The following is a 23,632-nucleotide window of genomic DNA, read 5'->3' as shown; positions in this document are numbered from 1 at the left end:
TGATATGCCAATATAAGTCATAAATATTTATTCCTATTCCTTACTAGGGTGAAAGAGGTGAATGTGGAATCCCAGGAATAAAAGGAGACAGAGTAAGTAGCCACAAAGTTGTCAAGCTTCCAGCAAACACAATTAAACCACAAAAAAGAAACAATTTCCTGAATAACAATGATGATGATAGATTTAAGGCATATATTAGTTCTAAGGCTGAGGGAAATTGACAGCTGACAGTTTTAAAATATGTAGTGAGCAAGGACACCATTTTTACTAACTTTCTGAGCTCTTTCTACATTATCATATGATTCCTCTTATGGCCAAAGGCTGAGCTTGTTTAAAACAATGGTAAAACTCTACAGAGGCAGAAGGCTTGAAATAGTAAGCAAAGGGAATGAGACATAAAAATGAAATCAAGGTTTCTAACTCCAGTCTTTAAGATTTGGTGTAAAATTGCTGTAAATATTTCGAATAGAGCAAGTAGAATTTAATCCTGGATTACTGGTCCTTGATAATGAACTCTGTTCATCATTATGCTGTATTTTGATTACCAGTCCATTAAAAAATATTTATGTAATACTTTCTGGCTGCTGAGCTTCTCTTAAATTTAGTTTTTATTTTAATGTAAAGATATCTAAATAAGACACCTTAGTAAAAAGTTCCCTACAAATGGTTTTGGCAAAATCTAAATATACAGAAACAAGTAATTTTTTTCACTTATTTTTCAGGGCCCTGAAGGTCCAGTAGGCCCCAGAGGAGTAAGAGGGATACAGGTAAAAGAAAAAAAAAAAAAAAACAAATTATGAAAACAACAATTCGTGGTTCCCTGGGATTCAAAGATCCAAAATAATATCATACCACAACCAACGTGGAGTCTTTGAGTTTCTGAGTTCAAGGCACTCAAAATCTATCTTCTTTAACAGCAAAATTAACAAGAATTTGGAGAAGCAGTCTAGACAAATCATCTTTATAATTCATTCGGTCTCAAAGACCATAGTAAATACAGTTCCATAAAAACCAAAATCACTCGTTTCTCTTTCAGTGTCTTAACTATTAAATTATCTCAAGAAGTACATGGAAATTCTTTAGTCTCTCATCATCCCAATACTCTCAGACTGAAGGCCAAGAAGCTTAGCCCATCATAGATGTTTCAGTAGATCTTGACTGTAGATTACCTTTAATTTTATTCAAATAAAGGGAGAGCCAAATTCTCTCCCCAAATACCAGAACCAGCTCCAACTGAGTTGAGTAACTGAACCTATACATGCATCACAAAGCAAAGCTTCAGTTCTGGAATGTTTGAAACTCTTATTTTCATGCAGACTTCAGCAAATTATAGATTGTTTTTCAAGCCACCATTGTTACAAAAGCTTGGAAAATCTCATTGAAACCACTCCTGTTTTAATAGGGTCCTCAAGGACAATCTGGAGATCAAGGGCCTGAAGGCCTGCAAGGATCAAAGGTAAGAATTGCTTTATTTCTTCTCTTTATTAATGTTAAAAGGTATTAATATAGCCACACAACAATAATGATTTTATCCTTTTTTTCTATACCCGTCTTGTAGTGGATGAAGTTTAATGTGACACAGATAGCAAATTGTGTACTTTTTGTAATCTACAAGGTTCTTAAGAAAGGTGTTACTTTGCTCTTTGTATCAAATTTAGGTCCAAATCACACTCCCATCTTTATTAATGAACAGTTAAAATATGGTAGTGTCACAGAATACTACTTAGCATTGCATGTTTTCAGTTCTCAATTTAAAATTTTTTTCCTCTAAGTGCCAAACAGGAATTCTGTTTGGCATCTCAAATCAAGTCTTCTCTTGAAACTGAACATTCTCAAGAAGAATTCTATAGCTCAAAGAATATTGTTATGAAGAAAAACTTGAAAATAAGTGTATAAAGGACATTATTTGTTATCTCTCTTGATATCTTCTTTGCACCATATTTAGGGCACCTGCTGGCCAACAGTGGTACACAGAACAGTTGGGTGTCGAAACTTTCATATCCTACGTGATATGAAACATTTTTCATTTTGTTTAATCCGTTATCTTTGTACAAGATAAATAATTATACAGGACTTTTGAAGCATTGAAAGGATGAACAGATGAAGTACTGTGTAAGACAATTCCAGTGGGCTGAAATTCAGGATACACTAAAAATTAATCTATAACATGAGTTAAACTGATTTTTCTAGACACTAATTTATAAGCAGAGTTGTTTCCTTTTCATTCTTTCAAAGGGTGAAAGAGGTCTCCCTGGGCCACCTGGCTTGCCTGGAGACACTGGAATAGGACTGCCAGGCCCAAAGGTACAAAAATCTCATAATCTGTACTGCATGTATTGTAGGATCAGGACCAAGACAGCTGAGATAATAGACTTGCTGATTCACGAGAAACTTCAAGACTGTAAATGCTGGTTTTGTGGTACTGGAAAAGTATTTTGCACGTTTATCAAAACTGTTTGCAAACAACTGCAAACAAAAAGTACATTTTAAGTATATACTTAAAAGGATTTTTTTACAGTAGTTGTTATGCTTGGCATAAACTCAATCCAAGCAGAGTATGGCTAGGTAAAAACACATTCATAGTCTTAAACAAAAATTAATCTGTGCAAAACAGGCTTGTTGGTTTAGATGACTGGCATAAAGAGAACAGAAACTCTATGATAGAAATACTTATTGCCCTTGGGAAAGGGCAATAAGTGATACATGACCGGTCATATGAAGGGAATAATTAATCATTTAGACTCAAGATTGTCTTCTCTGAAATGCAGAATTGAGGCTGTCCACTAAAGCTGTGAAACTGCACCAGTTCAATGCCTGTTGGGCCTTGTGTGGTGTAGGACTCTGAGGACAGACAGATTTTCTTTGCTGTTCCTGTATTCTCCTACATCTAATATTTCAAGCACAGAATGTCTGATGAGTTGTTATATGCTGCACACATAAAAATACCTAAATCAGGCATATTCAAAGTACATCTTTGTTTGAAGGGTGACATCGGTTTGACAGGAAGGCCGGGCCCTGTTGGCCCACCTGGGGCTGGTGAGCCAGGACTTACGGTATGTCCATTCTTTTATTTGGTGAGAGGAAAGCAGGACAGTAAGGAAAAATTCTCCATGCTTCCCTGTAAAAATGTGTGCTAAATGATACCACCTCTTTTCTTTCTTCTATTTCTCACTCTTATACATATTACGTTGTCTGACTCTCATTTCCCTCAATAAACTGGAAATGTTTCCAATTTCTTTTCTAATTATCATATCTCCAAAACAGGTATGAAAATATAACATCCGATTCAAAAACCACATAAATATCTAAATAAATCTATCCTCTGATAGATTTGATAGAGTCAAATCCCTATGTGGTAACTTTGAAGTTGACTGCTTTTCAGTATCACTAGAACATTAACATCAGCATGGCTTTCAGGAGGAGACTTTCAGAATTTATAAGAGATTTGGCTCTGAAGTCTCTTCCTTCTCTTCCTTCCCTTCCTCTTCCTGGCAGTTCTAAACTCAACCTCTTTGTGGTAATTCAAAAAATCAGCATGTCAATTTTATGGTCCTTTTTATTCTAAATATCAGGCAGCACCTTTTACTGAACTATTTACTATTTACAATAAGCAGACTATTACAATTAAGCAGACTTAAATTAATTTCTCTTCGCCTGGATGAAAGACTTTTAGTGCAATCACAAGGGAAATTTTGTTCTGTTTTTTCACAAGTACCTTTTCCCCATTGACAAGGCAAGATTTCTAATAAACATTTCTTAAGAGGTGCTCCCATGAAAAAGAGAAGGATCGTTTGGTAGGTGAACTGACTGATTTCAAACCTGCTTGAAAATACACTAAGGGAGAGGAGTGAGTTCTCGCTGAAGAGCCCAAGGAGAAGAGCATTGCAAATAAGGCTGGTCATGACAGTCAGTCCAAGTGGGACAGTAATGTTTCCGGAGTCTTCAATAACACTATAGAGCAAAGAACCCTCTTTGTGGGGGGAAAGGTGCCTGGGATGTGAATCTTTGCTAGCCACAAAAGTACTGCTATAACAAGAGATTCTATTTTTAAAAAATATACTAAATATGTTTCTCTAGTTTATTTTAAACTTTATTTGCTTCAAAAGAAGTTCCTTTTAATGGCTTCATAGAGCGTTAATATCTTTACCTAAGAACTAGGAATAATTCTAAAGCTCTGCAGAAGGAGAAGCATATTTAGGCTATGCAGAGCCAAATCTACCAGCATTCTGTAATGTATGTGTAACCTCAAGCAATAAATCAGAGGAAACAACCCCAAGAAACAGATGCGAGAAAACACTGTGAAGCAGGTTCAATATGCACAGGTTTTGAACATGCATTTTTTAGATTATTTGCCCCTTGTGCTTGTATCAGATCTGCTTTCAAAAACAGAAGGGCATGCTATTACTCTGCCAATTACAGTCAAATCTCTCTCCACCTATGTCTCTTTCAGCATTACTCTGCATGGGCTTTAATCTGGTTTCCCTGTCTCTCGTAATTACACTGATACATTAATAAGGATTAGCAAGAATTTGTAAAACAGAAGTTTAGGGAGTGAAGATTTCAAAAATGTATGGAACAGAAGTGTCGCTATATAATCTGTGATGCCTTGGTAACCAGAAGGGTACTGTTACTGCTGCAAGCCAGAATGCTCATCACTTACTCACTGGGATTGCTGTGTTTTACTGTTTTATTTGCAACTGATTATAACTACAGAAACATCTGAAGACATGCTTATAACAGATGATGACATAGAACACACTGCTGTTTGTCTGAGTGATTAACACATATTCTAGGTTATTTTAAACTCATGTTAACAGGGGCCTCAAGGACCACAAGGCATTCAAGGAGAAAGAGGTTCGCCAGGAGAAGGGCTTCCAGGAGCAAAGGTACAGCAGTCAAAGGGTTCCAAGACCAGAGCAGCACCATTAAATGGGTGCATGCCAAAACAAGTCCATAGAATGCACAGGAATCTGAGAAAGTACCTTGTAAATTAATACTACAATTTTCCATCAAACAATCCAATATATTTCCATGGAATTCATTTGGTCCAAACATGACTTGTAGGCACGGCTAGCCTTTGGGGCCTGTAAAGCCAATATTTAAGACACCTGATGCTTCATTTGTGGGATCTAAGCCTGAAATGAATTTCAGCTATGATTTTAAAACAGCCTCAAGCATTTGACTTTAAATAAAATACTATTAAATGGTTCCTAGATGAAAAATTTAGCATTTTGTTGTTGGGTTTTTTTCTAAATCCTTGTATAGAGAGATCTTTGCTGTCAGTAAAGATAGGCTTCTAAGCTTCTTACATACCTCAGCCACTGGCTTATGCATTTTAGCAGAAGACCAAATTCAGTTTGTGGGAAAGGAAAGCTGCTGTTACTAGTTTGCAGATCCAGTGGAAATAATGACAGTAGTAGTTGTACCTACACAGCTGGACTCACTAGAAGATTCTGTTGCTGCCCACTGGAAACCAGTTCCTAGGCTGAGTTGTCACTTTGGCCTTTGGTTACAATAACAAAGTGACACAGCTTGTACATGAACTAAATAAGCAACTAAACAGTTTGCTCATTTTTATGCAAGCACCAATTCTGCTTGAGAAAACAATAAAAAATTGTTTTGCAGATGCAGAGCCCAACTGCCCCTTTACTAAAAATCTTAGGATTCCTGCTAAGCACAATACTGTTGTCAGCTAGGCTGAAATTTAATTGCTGCTAGCAACATAATATCTTCAAACATCCAGTGTGTATTTTATGATGATGACTTATATAAATTATTTAACCTCATTGTTGATGGATTGTATTTGCTTAGCAGATCTCATGAATGAAAACTAACAGAAATACAATTTGAAGCAAATGCATTTCAAAATCGCTCCATTGCCACTGAAACACCAATTCATGTGGGAAGAAACACTACTACTAATAACTAAAACACAGCAACAAGGCACAGTGGGAACAAGTACAGATGAATGCATAATCTAACCAAAACTATTAAACAATTGAGATGGATAGACAGAATAAAATAAAGTGAAATATTGTCAGCATTATTGGAACTCTTCATTCTATAAAAAATGTACTACTTTTTACTGCCAAGTCTGACCTGGAGCCAAGCCTGTATCAAGAGAGTCCATATGTATCTCTGATCCTGCTTATGGCTGCCAAGCATGTCAGCTCTCTGGTTGTAAACATATTTTAAACAGGCGATTTGTTAATCTAAGCAAACTTTACAGTTGCTTTCTTCACAACTTTTTACTACAAGCTCAAAGTTTAGTAAAAAGGATAATGAAGGCAGATGTTCTAAAGCATCAAGAGTAAAGAATGTTATTTTAATAAAACAGAAATCCTCATAATGTATTTCTGTCAAAGTTAAAATGCTGGAATTGGTTACTAAGGATAGAAAACATCTGTCTGGGGCATAATTTTATTGTCTTGGGTGATTCTTTGACAATTTATACAAGCTGCCATCTGCCTCTACAGGTTTTATTAAAAGAAGTACAGGAAAGCACAATATTTGTACCTTTATTAGTAACTGGCACTTCCCCCAAGACTGTTTTGTAAATGGACATTTAGAAAGACAATGACATTTACAAATAGACTTCTACACCAATGCAGTCAACCTGGTCTTCACTCTGGTGAAATTCTTAGTGGGAGCTAGATCCTCATTACCACTCTTCAATGAGATTAACCCACACTTTTATGAGATTAACCCATGAGAAAAATAAGCAGAATTCAGTTTTTAGTTAGTCTCAATACTCAGCCCTGCAGCCATTTAAATCAGTTGTGGTTTTGCCATTGATTTGAGAAGCAGCAGAATAGGACCATAAGTAATTGAGGTGGGCAGAAAGATAAAAAGAAGCTTGTTCAGCTCTTTCATCAGCAATTTCAAATTGCAGAGCAAACTCTTTTGAAAAGATAATCTTTTTGGTATCCTGGAACACAGATCCAAGAGCTGTTTTCTGGTTCTTCTCATTTTGGTTTTCATGACAGAGCAAACACTGTCTCTAGCTACTTCAGAGAGAACAGCTGTGTGTTTCCACAGCTACCAACTCATTATTTTTCTATGTAGGGAGACCGTGGCTATGATGGACCAAAAGGCCCTCGTGGACTTCCAGGCATCAGCATAAAAGGTGAAAAGGTGAGTAATAAATACACTAGGAGATTAATGGAGTGCAAATAAATCTAACACAGGGAATACAGGGTTGATACGGACTACAGAAGGTGTAATGAGGCAAGGAACCCATAAAAGACCCTGAATAATGTGGTATTTAGCTGAGATTTATGCCCAATAAATTCTCCCAACCCATTTTAACATCTCCTCATGTTAAAATAGGAGATGTTAGAAAAAGCATCTGATTCTGCATGAAAGTTAAGGTTTAGAAAAGGAAAAAGAGACTAGAAGTTGTTTGCAACTGAACCAGTGGGGAATAAATGCATGTGTGAAAGGTAAAAGATCAGATCCCCAGCTTCACTGACTTCAAGAGATGTTAAGTCAACATGTGCTAGCAGGGGAGTTGTCCCACATTGTTTCTGTATCTTTATACAGAATTCTTTATCTTTATAAAGTATATGTATTCTTTATCTTTATAAAGCATATGCTTTATGCTTTATAACTAAGCAACTGTACTGTGTTTGCCAGGGTGACTGTGGTCCTCCTGGTTTACCAGGTTCAGTTGGATTACCTGGAATTGGAATTCAAGGAGAAAAGGTACAATTTTCACTTTCCCCTCACCCCACACTTCGATGTATAGTAACAGAGACTATTTTATTTTTAATAATTACTTACCTACTCTTCTCAGGGAGTGGAGGGCCCAAAAGGACCACCTGGCTCTAGAGGGCTACCAGGACAGGGGATACCTGGACCAAAGGTCAGGGAATTCTCTGAAGTAAAAGCTACTGTGCTGTTCTTACTGTTATGTTTCATGATCAAGAAGTGCTCTGTCTCTATCCTTATTCATGTTTAAACTGGATTGCTGAACACCAATCTAAGTACTGACAGAGATGCAGGAAAATATTTTCTTTATTAATATTATAAAACTGTACAGCAGATTCTACTCCACTGAAAAGCCTTGGCAAACTAATGCCATAGCTATTTATTTAGTTTTTTGCTTGACTCACACAAAACCTTTCAGGTAGCACATACCAGACAGTGAGCTGCACTTTTTCTGATACCCTTCCCCTGAGAGGGTTGCCTGCCTTGAACTTGTGCTTTCATCATATCACATGGAGGTGCAGTAAATCTGTTCCAAAAACTAGTTGCACTTAAAAGACAGGACCATCCAAATTTCAATGTCATCTTTTATTCTCACTGTATTGTTTCCATTCCAAAAAATATATACATAGATATATTAGAGATTGACTGCCTTCCTTGAAATTTCTGCTGCCTATTGTCTCACCTGAATTTGTGTATTTACTGTATCTAGACATTAAAAGTGGTCCAAGGTGTAATGAAGATTACTTTTTCTGAAGGAAAACTGTCAGAATAATTTAGCCTTAACTAATTCATAAAATACAGAACTGTTAATGAAATGCATCACCTTAGAGGTGTTTGGAATGGAGATTTTAAGTAATTTCCTAAAAGATGTGACAGAGTTCTGAATGATTGAAAGCTATTAAAGCATGGTATAAAGGAACTACAGGTGTAAGTGGGTCAAGTGTCCATGACAGGTAAAGAATTTTGCAGCATTAGATATCACCCCTTACATTTTAAGTGATTGAGCAGGGATATGTTAACCACTGATAAAAAGTAAAAAAGAATAATTAATTGTCTGTGGATGTCATATATGCTCCTGAAATATCAGCTCTTTGGCAGGAAGGATTCCCGGGGACATACAAGTGTAGATTTACAGCATTAATAATTTCCACTAACAGATCTTTGGTGAAAACTCAAAACATGTGACAAATTCCAAATCTTTGTGACCAAGGGTTTGATACATCATACTACAGACAATATCACACTAGTCTTTCTTTAAATTTAAGTAATGAAGCATATGCTTTTATATTTTTCATAATAATGCTGTTAAAAACTAATATCTGCTTAAGGGTGAACAAGGCTTGCCAGGAGAGACTGGAGTGCCAGGAGAAAGAGGTATTGGAGAACCTGGTTCTAAGGTACATTGTTAATAGAGGAATTATTTAATCTATTTATTTATTTGTATTCTAAATTTATGTTTTCTGAGGATCCTTTCTGCAGACACATAAAAACAGGTTTAGAAATAAAATTTAGGTTCTTAGTCTTTTAAATTTTTAACACAGACTGTAAATAATCTCCAGATACGGCAGCATTTTAAATACCCTGTTCTGTAAAAACATAGTAAGATTTATAGTGACTGGAAATTTCCACCTGCCTGGCTCATGCCAAGTCATTGTTGCATACAGCTCACCTACAGCTCTGTCAGAAAACCATCCAGAATATTGAACAGTTGCCAGAACTCGCAGTCCCAAGTGTAAACTGTGCTATAGCCAGAGAGGTGAAAAAAAGCACTGAACAGTGGTTATTGTGCTGCTCCTTCCCTTTTCACACAGAATATGATGGAAACAGAGCAGCTACATTCTCACACTTTCATATGAGAAACAAGCTGTGCTGGTGGACAGAAAGAACAGTTGAGTTGCTAAGAGGAGAGGAAGCTGTAACCAGATTATCTTAGTGTTGAAGTGCCCAAGATAGTAACCAGTCCCTATGTAATTAACTGCCAGATTAACATAGAATATGGGAATAGATGAAAAAGTGCTTTTGTGACAGTGGAAAGGCACAAGGCTATCCTGGTTTTGCTCTTGTTTGTTAAGGATTTGGGACGGGGGCTGGAAAGAAAATAAATTATTCAATTTCTTTCTTTAATTTCACAAAATACAGTAATGCTGATTGAATCCATTTGACCCCAAATGATCCCATTTCATCTAAAACCAGGTCAGGCTCTTGAATCTTACATAAATAGGACCAAGACAATTCTACTGACATTAATAGATTTACATTGATATTCATCAGCAAGATGTCAATCATCCTGTCACAGTCAGCTCTATCTGATATCTACTTCAAATGCTGCCACTTAATGAAAAGATGGCATTATTTTTTAAGAATAAACTGAATCATTAGTAGCTAATAATTTTAATTGCACAGCTAAAATGCACAGTTCAAACAATCAGACAGCAGGATAGTACCAAGTAATGAGAGCTGTCTTTATAAAAAAAGTCAAGACTTGGGTTTATATGCATAATTTTTTCGACAAATATATTTAAAGTTTAGAAAAAAAAAATTAAATATATTTCCTTAATTCAGGGAAGGAATAGTACCAGGTCTGCATTTAATAGAAGAACTTACTTTTTACTGATGTCAGGGTGATCCAGGGCCTTCAGGACTCGCAGGTCTGCCTGGTCTTCCAGGAGAAGATGGGGCCCCTGGACAAAAGGTTGGTTCATTTCTCTCTGCAGTCTACCTGCTTCACTCCAAGCATTCCTACTGTTCTCCCTGTGCTGACACCCAAACCTAGAAGAGAGAGTGTTCATGGACAAGGGGAAAAGTATCACATTTTTTTCAGCAAAAAAAATTCTCTTTCAAATATACTTTTTTAGGAAAAGCTCCACTTTTTCTAATTTTTTGGGGTGGGGCATTGTCTTATCTTGTTTACTATTGTGTGCTTTTTGTAATTCATTAAATGCCCTGCAGCTCAGAAGGGAAACCACTAAAATAGCTATGGTCAACCTTTCATGGCCTTCTGACCATGTTTTTTTCTAGAATCAGAAAACCCCATTATTTAAGGTTATATACTCAGAGTGTTCAGCCGTCACTAAGGAAACGTGCTACTTCACACATTCCATGCGGAGTTTTACAATGCATGCTTCTGAATATGGGAAAAAAAACCCAGACACACACCTGACATCAGTGGAAGTTTTGTCATTGATTCTAAAAGGTCTATGGTTTTAATGAACTTATTCAAGGGAATACAAAGTTGGTCTTGCACCATGTCCATGTAGTGCACTGAAATGCTCCTTTGATTTTTCTATTCCAGGGTGAACCAGGATTACCAGGTCTTAGAGGTCCTGAAGGTGCTCCAGGGATTGGAATACAGGGGGAAAAGGTGAGGATTTCTTACTAAAGGTGTCACTCAAAATTGTAATGTTCCAGGAATAGGTTTTTTTCTTTTTTTTGTCTAATATAAGTAACAAAAAATACTACTCTGGACTCATAGATTCATTTTTGCTGTAATTACTACAGCCTAGCAATCTGCTTGAACAGCAGTTTTCCCTTTACAACTTTACACTATTCTTAGCTTTTTCTGGTCAATCAAACAGGGCATTGTGATGAATTGATTGGCCCTATTTGTCTTCAAATTAAAAACAAAAGTACTAGCAAGTGAATTATATTTTCCTGTTTTGATTATTTTTCTTAGATAGTATCTTTTTAATGTAATAACTTACTTTTCAGCTGCAATTATTCAATCTTTAAATTCCTTTTGGCTTTTATTTTTGTCACAGTATTCTGTGGTAAACTGGTTTACTTAATTTCGGATGAAATCCATGTTGTTTTAATTGTACAAATCCAAAACTGGACAAGTACTGACCAGAATTAACTGACTTGCCAATGAAGGCAATAGGAACAGCTCACGTTCACTACCTACAAGCAGAAGTTTGCTGTCTTTCACTAACATTTACAATTGATTTCAGTTAACACATTCTTAAATTATTTGGCATGTGTGACGTCTTCTCCATTTTTGCAGGGAGATCAAGGACAGAGAGGAATACGTGGATTAACAGGACCAACAGGAGTGCCTGGGCCTGTTGGAGCTAAAGTGAGTTTATTACTACATTACATGTGTAAAATAGCTTCCCAAAGCTGTACATTGTTCTGGAACTCAGAAACAACTGTTCCAGAATGACCTCACTTCCCAAAAAAGTAATTTCAAAAAAGATCAGCAAAGGCTTCCCTTAGCAAGACTGACCATGATCCCTATAAACATCTAGAAGTGCTTTTTAAAAACCTTTGCATTTACCATATTGCTTTCTGTTGGTTAGGAAAAAGTCAAGGTATATACTGGTATTTTTATACTTAAATATTTGGGAAGATAGTATGGTGTATGGCATATAAATATATAACAGGACTTTATTTTCCCTTACACTGACTCATGGCTGATACTCTTTGATTGATTTGGAGTTTTTTAAAATACTCAGTAGTTACTAAAAGTAAGAGAAGAGCTACTCCAGGTTTCTCCCCCAGTTTCTTATTCTTTCACTATTAATATACACAAGAGTATTTCCACAAAAGAAGGAAAAAGAGGTAAAAAAGTGAAAGAAACATTAAAAAAAAAAATACATTCTAACAGAAATGTATACCTATACAGCTGAGCAGGAAGTCTTGAGCACTGTGTATGCTGGACCAAGTCTTGAATACACTAAGAAAGGGACTTCTAAAGATATGTTTTTTCAGTGACTGAGAAGAATCTCATTTCCATGGAGAAGACAGAAGTATGGTTGTTATCGGTTCTCCAAATATCTAGATTTCACTTTGCATAGAATAGCTTATAAGAAATTCTAATAGAATTTTAATGGAATTAAACATAAATCATTGCATAAATGTTTTCTCTATGAGATGGTCATGCTCAATTTCAGCAAAATCCATTGTTTTTTCTCTCCTACCTTCACTGCAGGGAGAGCCTGGTGCACCAGGACGTCTTGGAATGCCAGGCCCTCCTGGAAGATCTGTGCCTGGACCAAAGGTATCATCCACACTCCATCTCCTAGTGCTTAGAAACCCAGGGTGAAAACTGAAGTAGGCTATGTTAATATTTGTGTAAATAATTTCAGCCTTATGTGGTCAACTAAAACTTCTTTCCTATGAACAGCATTGTGGATTGTATCCAGTCCAGTTACTACTGTGCCCTGGTATTAACTGTATGGCAGCTTGAGGTGTGGCCCACCTTTGCTCATTTCTTTATTTTGAATAGCCTTGGATATCAAAAGAATTTTGTTTATTCTTTGTATATTTTCTATTTATTTTTTCATTTTAATTTATGCTTTTGGTGTTTAATGCTTGCAACTGCAATAAATAAAATCAGCTATTATGTTCATTATATATAAATTTATATAAAAGAAACCCACAGCCTGTGCTGTTTAATAAGATATGTAACCAGAGGATTTATTTTCTTCATTGCAGGGTGATACTGGGTTACCTGGTCTTGCTGGACCAATTGGAGAACCAGGTTTTGGGCTTCCTGGGGCAAAGGTAGCTCCTAAATTGTTAAACTAATTTCTGATAGAACTGTAAAATGAGGCAGGAGGATTTCAGTGAAGCAACAACAAATCTCCTAGGACGGCCAAATGTTCCACAGGAATAAAACGAAAGTAATTTCTTCTTATATATAGGCCACAAAAGACAACAGAGCCCTCGAAAAATATTAAAATTAGTGACTTAGAAGCAAAAGGTCCTGTAAATCATGAGCACTATTAAATGTCACTGGTTTAGTCCAGGATTAAATAAACCTAAAATAATTCACACAGTAAAATACATTAGCAGACAAACAGATAAAATCAAATTACAGTATATTTGCCATGCAACTTTCACGGAAAATTTCCTGCTAGCAATTGTCTTGGCATTTACTCAGCTGTTTTTCCTGCCTGCATCAGGGTGACCGAGGCCTTCCAGGACCCCCTGGGCCCTTTGGGCAAAAAGGAGATGGTTATCCTGGCCCACCTGTAAGTTTATCAATTTTTTTTTTATGTACATTGGGAAGAAGTAAGTGCTACACCTAAAGGATTAGCCTCCATGTCTGACATGCTAGGAAAGATTTGCTGGTCTAAAAGCCTAGAAAGCCTAAAACTCCTCAGCTGTTGAACTGTACTTCAGCACAAAAGAAAAAGAAATCTCCCCCTGAAATAGCACAAGATCATCCATTCCCCCACTTCTCTTGATTACACACTGTAACATATTCCAAGTGGGTTCTTTTTCCCCAAAGTATCACTGATCTTTCAATCAATTCCCTCAAAATCTTCATGTAGGGTCCTGTCTTCTGCCCAACTGTACAAAATTTATTTCCAAACAGGAAAATACAGTGTAGCTAAGCAGCTGGGTCCATATACATCCCAGAACCACTGAAAAAGCAATTACTGTGCAAAGAGCCAGAACTACCCTTCAAAGAGGCCTTTATTGGGAGATATAACCAATCCCTTCAAAAAGTATGCAAAGAGAAAAGGCTCCTTCCTCTCCCTTCCCTGCACATGAATGCAACGCTGGCCTCACATATCCAGTCTCCTCCTCAGTGTGCTCCACCAGCCCTGGCAGTTACCTGCCTGTGCAGTGAGGAAGTCTCAGAAAGACTGCTGGCTGCAGTCCAGGACTTTGGATCATACATGCTTGCATTTGCCTATGCTAAAGACTGCAGCAAAAGTGAGGAACAAAATATTAACAAATATCAACATGGAAATTGGAAATTGGTTTGTAATGCTTTCTGATATTTTTGTGCAACCCAATGAAGAACTGCTTCTGCAACTGCCTCTCCAGATTAGACTCCTCTATCTTCAAACATGTTCAAGCCCCTGGATGACATGCACTACACATGCAAATGCTACTGACACAACTTCTGGCATATCAGAGTAAAGTTTAACCAGTTGTAGACCACAGTGATCCCATTAAGAGATAAATATAGTCAAGATACTACCATATAAATATTAACAAACACACGAAGTCAATGTAGCTGTAAATTAAATTTATATCCTGTCTGTGTATATAATTTCAGGGCTTGCCAGGTCTCCCTGGGATTCCTGGTGAACAAGGCGCAGATGGAGTTGGACTACCAGGACCTAAGGTATAGACCTTAACTTCTAGAAAAGCAAATGCTTGTGTGTACTCTACTTCATGGAGATACAATTCCTACCTATAGGTCATAGTCAGAATATCTTTTTAATCCAGCTTTAAATTTGTTCTCGGTATATAAAAGGCAGATCTTTTTTGGCTTGGGTTTGTTCAAGTTTTTTTGGTTTGGGGAATCTGGAGTTCATTTTATAATATGGGACTTTTAATTCCTCTGTAACTGTGCATAATCAACTGTGCCTGTCTTGAATATGTTCAGACAACTAGCCGCTGTTTATCCCCAATAACTTTCTTGTCCTGCCAGCAACACTCTTGGGTTAGCATTATTTGGACTTGCACAGTGTGGTTCAGTAGTTCTCTTCTCATTGTCCCATTTGAGTATAACAGACACTGGGAATTCTAGAGATTAATTAAACTTTGGTATTCGCTACTTACTTCTTAAAGTATCGGCTTTCAGGGTGATCCTGGTAGTAGAGGACCAGCTGGCCCCCCCGGTTCCCCAGGAAAAGGCCTGCCAGGACCAAAAGTAAGATATTTAAACAATTGCATCTCTCTTTGTCTAATTTCTAAAATAGGGGGGAAAAGTATACTATAAAAATGTGTGTCATGCATAGACATCTACATGTTTTCTGTCTTCACTGAAAACAACTAATCCAACAAATAGTCTTTATTTTGTAGAAAATCAAAAATATTTCTGGTGACTAGCCATAAACCATAGCCTCCTTGTGGTTGCATATGATAAATGATAAAGTGATAACCTTGCAGTGAAGATCAGTGACAAGACATTTAGCTCCTGCAGGCATTAGCTGCAACTGAGTGGCAAAAATGTCTTCAGACCTAGCATTGGTCAGAATTGATGGCTGAGCAAGGACTTAGTATGTCTTGCCTATTCTATTGTTACAGCTATAGGCATTACTGTTAAGTTCTTCTGGGGTTAATTCCTCTTTTTTACGGTATAAATACAATAATCATCTAATAACCAGTATGAGGATCAATCCCTGTAAAAAGGATTATTTTTGTAATTATTTTGTAACCATGACAAAGGCCCAAAAATAATTGTAACTATAAAAAGCCTCCATAATTGGAAACTCTTATGCTCCTACAGCTCAGTTTTAGAAATCCAGTGAATACAAAAGAACTGGTTTAGAAAGTAAATATAAAGGAACCAAACAACATCAAATGCAAAGATTGTGCAACATCATAATGTGTTACCTGCACACTGTGGCTTATTGGTCCCTGAGATTCAGTTCCCATTGGTAGGAAGGCTGGGTCCACAGAAAAGCAGTGGTGAAGCACCTCCTCAGGCCGTATTAGTCCCAAGGACTGGCATGTGCACAAGATCCTTACAAATGAGGAGACTGAGAATTTCATGCACGGTTACTAGAATAGCAGTATAGGCATAAAATTAATATGTACTATGTGGCTTTTGATTGCTTCCTGTGAATAGCATGGAATGGGAACATTTTCTCTAGTGTTCTTTTGAAAACTAGCTTATAAATTAGCAACAAGTGTTTATTTGCAATGCCAGATTAGTATGTATGCCTATAGGTCTTACTGTGTAATGATAGTAAAAGATAAAAAACCAATAATAATCTTCTCTTAAATTTTAATTCAGACCCCAATGTCCCACCAATACAATCCATCCTTCAATGCAGCATATATCTCTATCAGCAAGGTGATTCATGTTCTCTGAGTATTAAGCCAAGTGACTCCTTTGAAGGATAAACGGGATTTTAATAATATGATAAAGACCAAAAAGAGTCTTTTTCAGCTAAAGCAATCTTATTCTCACTACTTATAAAAAGACATGTTTGGTAGAGGAAGGACAAGAAATTACATGGCGGTATAACAATTTATTGTGTATTTTTATTATGAACATTCTCTAGGGAACCATAGGACGCCCAGGGCCACCTGGCTCTCTGGGACCTCCTGGAGAAGGTATTCAAGGAGCTAAGGTAAAAAGACTCAGTGTCTTCAGTATCTAACCTGTGCTGAGTGGTCAATCTGACCACCACAGTGTTAAGGAGATTTCACATTGTTTCTTACATGAACAGCGCCTTAGGTTAGAAAATGAGAAGGATAATGTGAGCACCTGCAAAGTATGTTTTGTCTACTGCTGCAAACTAGTCCAAGCATGTGTGTGCTGAGGAGGGAAGAATGAACTTTCATCAGTTAAAAATACCTTTACAAAATTAAAAATATCACTCCCTCTTCCTCAATTCTCATGCCTAAGGAGACAGTCTGAATTAGTTATGTCTACTACCATTCTGTTCAGTAGAGAAAAAGCCTCCATCCTGAATCTGTGTGTACTATTAATTTTCCCTTGTAATATGCACTTTTAACCAAAGCATCAGTCAGATGAGACAGACTCAAAAGATAGTAATAAGAAAGGCAGAATGAGAAGTAATAAAATGGGATGGAAAGAGGGAAAAAATTAAAATTACAAGCAAATTAAAATTAAATCCAATAATGATAATGATCATGCACGTTTTCAATACTGTTTATCTTTATACTGAAGAAGTATTTGAGACATATAAGTTAGCTACTAAATTGTCTCAAGTGCCTCAAAATCCTTGTTAAAATGCAGTTTGAGAAACTTTCTCTTTGAACATTTTAAATTACTGTGTGATGGATGATTACAAAGGATTAATTTCACTACCTGGATTATCATTAGGGGGAACAAGGTATTCAAGGAATGCCAGGACCGCGAGGTCCCCCTGGAGATGGGCTTCTAGGAGAGAAGGTATGATATCTAAATCAGAGATAATAGTGAGATAATGCCCTAGATGGAAGCCAACACACTCTCAAAATGCTCTTTTACAGTCAGTTCTCATTGAAGGCATGTGAATTCTGTGTAAAGAGAACCCCAGACACTAGAAGATTATATTATTATTAGAAGTTATATTGTTGTTAGAGGTTATACTATTATTTTATTATTAGCATAAATATAGATATTAGATGTTATAGAAGTTTTATTATTAGAATAAATATAATTATTAAATTTAATATCACTGCCTTTCACCCACGCACTATGCAAAATTTTGGGACTACATCAGTGTTAAGAAAAAGAGAACTGTAGGTTGGAATCAATTTTTAGATGTGATCACAATGGCTCAGAAAGGCTGTACAAAGTCCCATAGTCTACTAAAAATCAAACCAAGAAGCACTAATCCATCTGTTTGCTAGGCCAAACACCTTTTCTGGGCCAAAAGGTTCTCAAAGTGTTATTCCCATTATTCATTCCAATGACACCCTGGGATTTCTTTTCTATTTCCCTACTGTTATCTTATTTTTCTAAGACACAGATAATAATTTCCATCATGCAATATCCCACAAAACCCCTCAGTCTGCATGTAGTTGTTTGAGATGCTTTACTGTTCAAACCGCTTCAGGTATTTTTTCCCATAAAATATGCTTAGCCAATACTACAAGTTATTAACAAAATTTACAAAATACCAATTTATTTAAATGATCTCTAACAAAGATTTCTAACTCATGTCAGAAGCGTAATGTGCATTTAACAAAGGCTACTAGAGAGAAACTTGAAAAGTGTAACAAAAACTGACTTATACTTTCTGTCTGCTTACCACTGTGGTTTTAAAGGGAGATCGAGGAGCTACAGGTGACAAGGGGAAAAAAGGAGAAAAAGGTCATGTGGGTGACCCCGGTTTATCTGGAGAACCTGTGAGTAACTCAGGTTTATCACAGATGTTTTCTTAAACCACTTAAAAACAAAGTTGGGTTGTGTGTTCTTCTTTCTATTTAATTACATATAATCCGAAAAACTTAAGAAACTGAAACTATTAACAACTTTAAAAGCACAAAGACATTTACTTGATTTATTTGACATTACTTCCCACATGGATGTGGTTTCTTCCTTAAGGCAGTTGTCATGGTTTAATTTAGCCAGCAACTAAATAAATACTACAAAGCCACTCAATCATCTGCCCCCCCCAGCGCTGGTGTGATGGGGAAGAGAATCAGAAAAAAAAGTGAAAAAACCCTAAACAAGCACAAGACTCATGGGTGTATATAGACCAGTCTAATAATTGAACCAAGGATAACCATAATCATAGAAAAGCCAGGTGATGCCCAGTAAGATTGCTCACCACCTGCTGATCGATGCCCAGCCCATCCCTGAGCAGTGATCGGCCCCTCCTGGCCAACTCCCCCCAGTTTCTGCACTGAGTGTGACCTCCCACGCTATGGAATATCCCTTTGGCCGGTCCGGGTCAGCTGTCCTGGCCATGCTCCCCCCAGCTCCTTGTGCAGCTTCTCACTGATGGGAGCATGGGAAACTGAAAAGTCCTTGACTATGGGTAAGCACCACTTAGCAACAACCAAAACATCAGTGTGTTGTCAACATGATTCCCATAGCAAATCCTAAACACAGCACTGAACCAGCTACTAAGAAAATGAACTCTACCCAGCCAAAAGCAGGACAGCAGTGAAAGACAACTGACAATCAGTGATCCAGTGGGAGACTCCAGTGGGAGACTTGGGGTCATTCAATTCCCATAAACCACCTTAGGAGATTGCAGATACTACATGGACAAGGTGTTACCACAAGCACACTTTTTCTAGCCTAAGTTCCTATTGGCCAAATACTATTCTAATGATGGAATTGATGAAGTTGTATTCTGAATTACAATCTAATTGCAATAGCTTAATTAGCAATCACTGTTACAGGGCAAAACTGGACCAAAGGGAGACCAAGGCCTAACAGTAAGCAAATTCAATTATTTAAATCCCATTACAGCAAAATATAAACAATACTAGATACTATCAGATAAAATGCAGCCAGTTAATTATTTTGGAAAGAGTTTTCTGATTAGAAGTGGTCTCAGTAACAATATAGAAAGAAACCAACTCAAAGATTTCTGACTTTTTCTCATCTTGTTTATGCTGAAATAGAATTAAAAGTCCCTGATGATTTTAGGTACTTTTCTGCTACGTTTTCTTTTATAACTAGTGTTAGATTGCCCACATGTGTACTTGCTACAGGAAGGTTCCTTTGCAAGTATTTAAGAGTATAAAGAGCAAAGATCTTCAAACTTATCATGGCCTATCATGCTATGAACTTAATTATATTTCTGCTAAGCCTGAACCACATTTGACCCAAATTCAGTAAAGTATGTCAGCAAGTATATAAATACTAGTACAGTTTATGATGGAAGCTGAGCAGCAGTAGCAAAAGATTTTATTTGAAAGACTGACTCAATGCCAGATGAGTCCTGTCATGCACTTCAAAAAATATAACAAATGATTGCTCTAATATTAAAAACACCCTGTTCGCATGTCACAGAAGCTATCATTTTTCTGAACAGACAGCTCTGAAGACAGCAGTTTTGGGGTTTTTTGCTGATGAAGGCTGGGTAATAGAGAGGGCCAGGTACATCAAGGCTGACAACTCCCAATTCCATTCTGTATTGGTGCTGTGGCATATGTCAGCTCACTATAAGCAGTCCTATGCTTCCTAAGGTTGGGTCTATTTGTCTGCTCCCAGTGCATTTAAAAGGTATATCATATTATTCAGATGCTAAAATATTTGTGCCTTTCAGTTTTAAAGAGAACAAAGTTACCACAAAACATTTTTTAAAATAACAGTAGTTAATTGTTTCAGATAGAGATGTTAACGTGTCATCAAGTTATTGATTCTTGTATGCATATGAAATAGTTCATTGTAAAATGTGGAACTCATTCCCAGTTTTGAAGGAAAGGTTTGGAAGTTAAACAGTAAGATATTTCTAAGTCACTGTTGGACATAAATATTAATTATAAACAAAATCTTGTTAGTGTCAATATTATACCTCATTTGAAAGAGGCAAGTCATAAAATATTTTAATATTTAATGTTTTTCATATCCAGAGAGAAGACATAATTAAATTAATTAAAGAGATATGTGGTAAGTACTCAGGAAATCTTTATGTTCAGTTTCTACATTTCGTTCATTACATTTGCATTGTTCTCTTTTCCAAAAGGATGCCAAATCAAGTCATTGTGACCTGGTATTTTTTTTTTATTTTTCCTCTGTAGGTTGCGGTGTTAAATGTAAGGAAATTCCTATGGAGCTTGTATTTGTGATTGACAGTTCTGAGAGTGTGGGACCAGAAAATTTTGAGATTATCAAAGACTTTGTAATTGCTTTAGTAGACAGAGTAACTGTAGGCAGAAATGCTACCAGAATTGGCCTTGTGTTATACAGTTTAGAAGTTCGGCTAGAATTCGGTCTCAACAAGTATCCAACCCGGCAGGATGTTAAACGAGCAATCAGAAAAATGCAATACATGGGAGAAGGCACTTACACAGGAACTGCCATCCGCAAAGCAACCCAGGAAGGATTTTCTGGTGCTCGAGCAGGGGTGCGGAAAGTAGCTCTTGTGCTAACAGATGGCCAAACAGACAGGAGAGAAGCTGTAAAACTAGATCTTGTTGTTCGAGAGGCTCATGCAGCAAACATCGAAATGTATGCAATAGGAATCGTAAATACTTCAGATCCAGCACAGGCTGAGTTTGTGCATGAGCTAAATCTGATTGCTTCAGACCCAGACAGAGAACACATGTATCTCATTGATGACTTTAACACCCTCTCAGGTGCGTTCATTCGAGTTTTATTCAGTCTTGTATCTGATGCTTCTCACAAAGGGGCAGGGTGGGGGAGAAGTATTATCTTTGTGAATATGTTTTGATGCTGATCAGGATTAGTTACAAGGTGCAAAGTAATTGGAATCTAGAGATACAGATCCCCTTCTTTTACAGTGTCACATTATGGGGCAACATGCCAGCGGGGGGGATGTCACCCAGTCTAGGAAAACAGCTGCTTAAACAAGCTTTCTAAGATGAGTAAGTGCTCATGCACTGAAAATCTGCTGGACTGTAAATCAGAATGAAACCCATTGTCATAAATTCTACTTGCTCACTTCCCCTGGGAAATAACCCATTTTCACTTGGTTATTCACATCAGCAAGAGAAGCAGTTATTTTCCCATTATCAGCTAGTAGTTATTACTAAGCTTAGATGAACACCCTTACATAAGTTGATTGTATTTTCTACCACACAGAGGACATACTTGCTGGCAAATTTGTGACCAAAATAATCCATAGTCCAAAGAGTCTGGAATAATCTTCTTAGATGCATGTAAACAATGATAACATGTGTATTACAGACGTATATAAGTAATCAAAATTCTAAAAATACATTGAATTCCTCAGTATGATAAGTTTTCTACTTTTTTTTTTTTTTTAACAGCTCTGGAGTCCAAATTAGTCAATCAATTTTGTGAAGATGAGCATGGCACCTTAATATACAATCATAATGAAAACAGTGCAACTATAAGTGGACAATCCTTCCATTCAGTATCTCCAAGTTCCTTACATTACATACTTAAGAACAACAATGTTAACAGACAATCACTTTCAGCACAGACACCTGGAGTATCTACAGTAGAAAGTCCTCTGAGTCTTGGCCATCTTCCTCAACCATTAGCTCCGGTATGAAAATTCAGCAGGCTTTAATGAGCAGAACTTTAAAATATATATCTTTCTGTGCCACCTAATGTAATATATACCATTTCCCTTAATTTTCTACAGGACAGATACTTGAACTTGGCATGCATAGAGCTGATTGTTCTGAGTAAGAGCTCTGATGTTGCATGCAGGCAATTAACTAATAGCTATAACTTATTCCTGACACTGTTACAAGGATTCCTTCATTTAACACAGTAATATTTGTGCCACAGTGTGAATCATAACAACATTAAAAACAATTACACTGTTATAATTAAGTCTAAGAATAGCAATTGAACTCAATTGTAGATTATAATTTTAACTTTATAAATAAAGTTCTGTAAAGCTCAACTAAAAAAAAACCATATATATCCCACATTTAGATATGACAACTTTCCTGGTAAACCAACCAGGTGAAGTAAAAATTCTGGTTCTTAACACTGAAGTCAGGCTAAACAGAAAGAAAAAACATTAGAAAATCTCTAAGTCATGGAGGGCTTGTTCATTTTGAAACACTTCACAGTATCCGGAAAGAAAAAAAATCAAATGCTTATTTCAGACCAAAGTACCTCCTGTAGTATATGAAGCCTATGAAGAGGAACAAGATGAAGAAAAACAGCCAACCTTCCTAACAGTAGACACTAGAGGTATTTTTATCATCATTGATTTCTTCATTTTAATTTTTGGTGATGAAAAATCAACATCTCATTCTGTTTATTTTCACCTGCAGCTGTGGTACCATTACTGTCATCTAAACAACCATTATCTGATAAAGTGATGACATCATCTCTTTCAGCTACAGGCTCCACACCAAGACCCGGTGGGTTAAAGATCATAACCAGTTTTTCATTTTGTTCCCTCTTCTCCTGGTACTAACTTTTAATAAGGCTTTAAATCAGAATACCTTTGTTCCATTCTCTGCAGATTTTGTGAATCTGTGATGTAGAAGAGAAGTCATTTCAGGATTTTATAGCTGTAGTTCTTGTCTTCCCAAGTTCCGGACCCCACCGCTCCCCTTAAAGCAAAAGCAAGGTTATCTATAACCTGAGAGGGAGCTTATAAGGGGCATCTAAAAACAGAATAATGCTCATTGAAGGTGGGCCAGTCAGCAGGTCATTCATCAGCCAAGGAGGGGCAGTCTACAGAGGTGGGAGACTTCATTAAAGACACAGATAGTGATTTCAGAATCGGACTGAAAGAATATATTTCTGTTTCAGAGGAGCAATAGGAAAAAACAGTGTTTAGTCATTTGAAGTATAATAATTAGCTGACTGCTTAAAGTGTTGGTTCTTCTCATGTGAAATGTTCAAATGTATTTTGTTCATCATTTG

General features: G+C 36.8%; 1 protein-coding gene across 12 annotated transcripts in view; it reads left to right on the top strand.

Moving 5' to 3' along the window:
• LOC138112997 (collagen alpha-1(XXVIII) chain-like) overlaps positions 1 to 23,632 on the top strand; it is a 34,880-nt gene that overhangs the window by 9,202 nt on the left and 2,046 nt on the right. For 7 of the 12 annotated variants that reach the window (XM_069020728.1, XM_069020723.1, XM_069020716.1 and 4 more), the window contains 27 exons: positions 48 to 92; positions 723 to 767; positions 1,403 to 1,456; positions 2,236 to 2,304; positions 2,985 to 3,053; positions 4,818 to 4,886; positions 7,066 to 7,134; positions 7,636 to 7,704; positions 7,796 to 7,864; positions 9,039 to 9,107; positions 10,331 to 10,402; positions 11,003 to 11,071; positions 11,711 to 11,782; positions 12,638 to 12,706; positions 13,144 to 13,212; positions 13,614 to 13,682; positions 14,723 to 14,791; positions 15,254 to 15,322; positions 16,683 to 16,751; positions 17,471 to 17,539; positions 18,400 to 18,480; positions 19,486 to 19,521; positions 20,665 to 20,701; positions 20,833 to 21,390; positions 22,045 to 22,286; positions 22,825 to 22,948; positions 23,032 to 23,121. In XM_069020728.1, coding sequence (XP_068876829.1) covers positions 48 to 92; positions 723 to 767; positions 1,403 to 1,456; positions 2,236 to 2,304; positions 2,985 to 3,053; positions 4,818 to 4,886; positions 7,066 to 7,134; positions 7,636 to 7,704; positions 7,796 to 7,864; positions 9,039 to 9,107; positions 10,331 to 10,402; positions 11,003 to 11,071; positions 11,711 to 11,782; positions 12,638 to 12,706; positions 13,144 to 13,212; positions 13,614 to 13,682; positions 14,723 to 14,791; positions 15,254 to 15,322; positions 16,683 to 16,751; positions 17,471 to 17,539; positions 18,400 to 18,480; positions 19,486 to 19,521; positions 20,665 to 20,701; positions 20,833 to 21,390; positions 22,045 to 22,286; positions 22,825 to 22,948; positions 23,032 to 23,121 — 2,491 coding nt within the window. Of the gene's footprint in view, positions 1 to 47; positions 93 to 722; positions 768 to 1,402; positions 1,457 to 2,235; positions 2,305 to 2,984; positions 3,054 to 4,817; positions 4,887 to 7,065; positions 7,135 to 7,635; positions 7,705 to 7,795; positions 7,865 to 9,038; positions 9,108 to 10,330; positions 10,403 to 11,002; positions 11,072 to 11,710; positions 11,783 to 12,637; positions 12,707 to 13,143; positions 13,213 to 13,613; positions 13,683 to 14,722; positions 14,792 to 15,253; positions 15,323 to 16,682; positions 16,752 to 17,470; positions 17,540 to 18,399; positions 18,481 to 19,485; positions 19,522 to 20,664; positions 20,702 to 20,832; positions 21,391 to 22,044; positions 22,287 to 22,824; positions 22,949 to 23,031; positions 23,122 to 23,225; positions 23,323 to 23,632 lie in introns of those variants that run through there. The other 5 variants (XM_069020727.1, XM_069020721.1, XM_069020724.1 and 2 more) reach the window with 5 other exon arrangements.

Source organism: Aphelocoma coerulescens, chromosome 7, assembly GCF_041296385.1.
Source record: "Aphelocoma coerulescens isolate FSJ_1873_10779 chromosome 7, UR_Acoe_1.0, whole genome shotgun sequence".
Classification (NCBI taxonomy): domain Eukaryota; kingdom Metazoa; phylum Chordata; class Aves; order Passeriformes; family Corvidae; genus Aphelocoma; species Aphelocoma coerulescens.
This window is presented reverse-complemented; position numbering and strand designations above follow the sequence as displayed.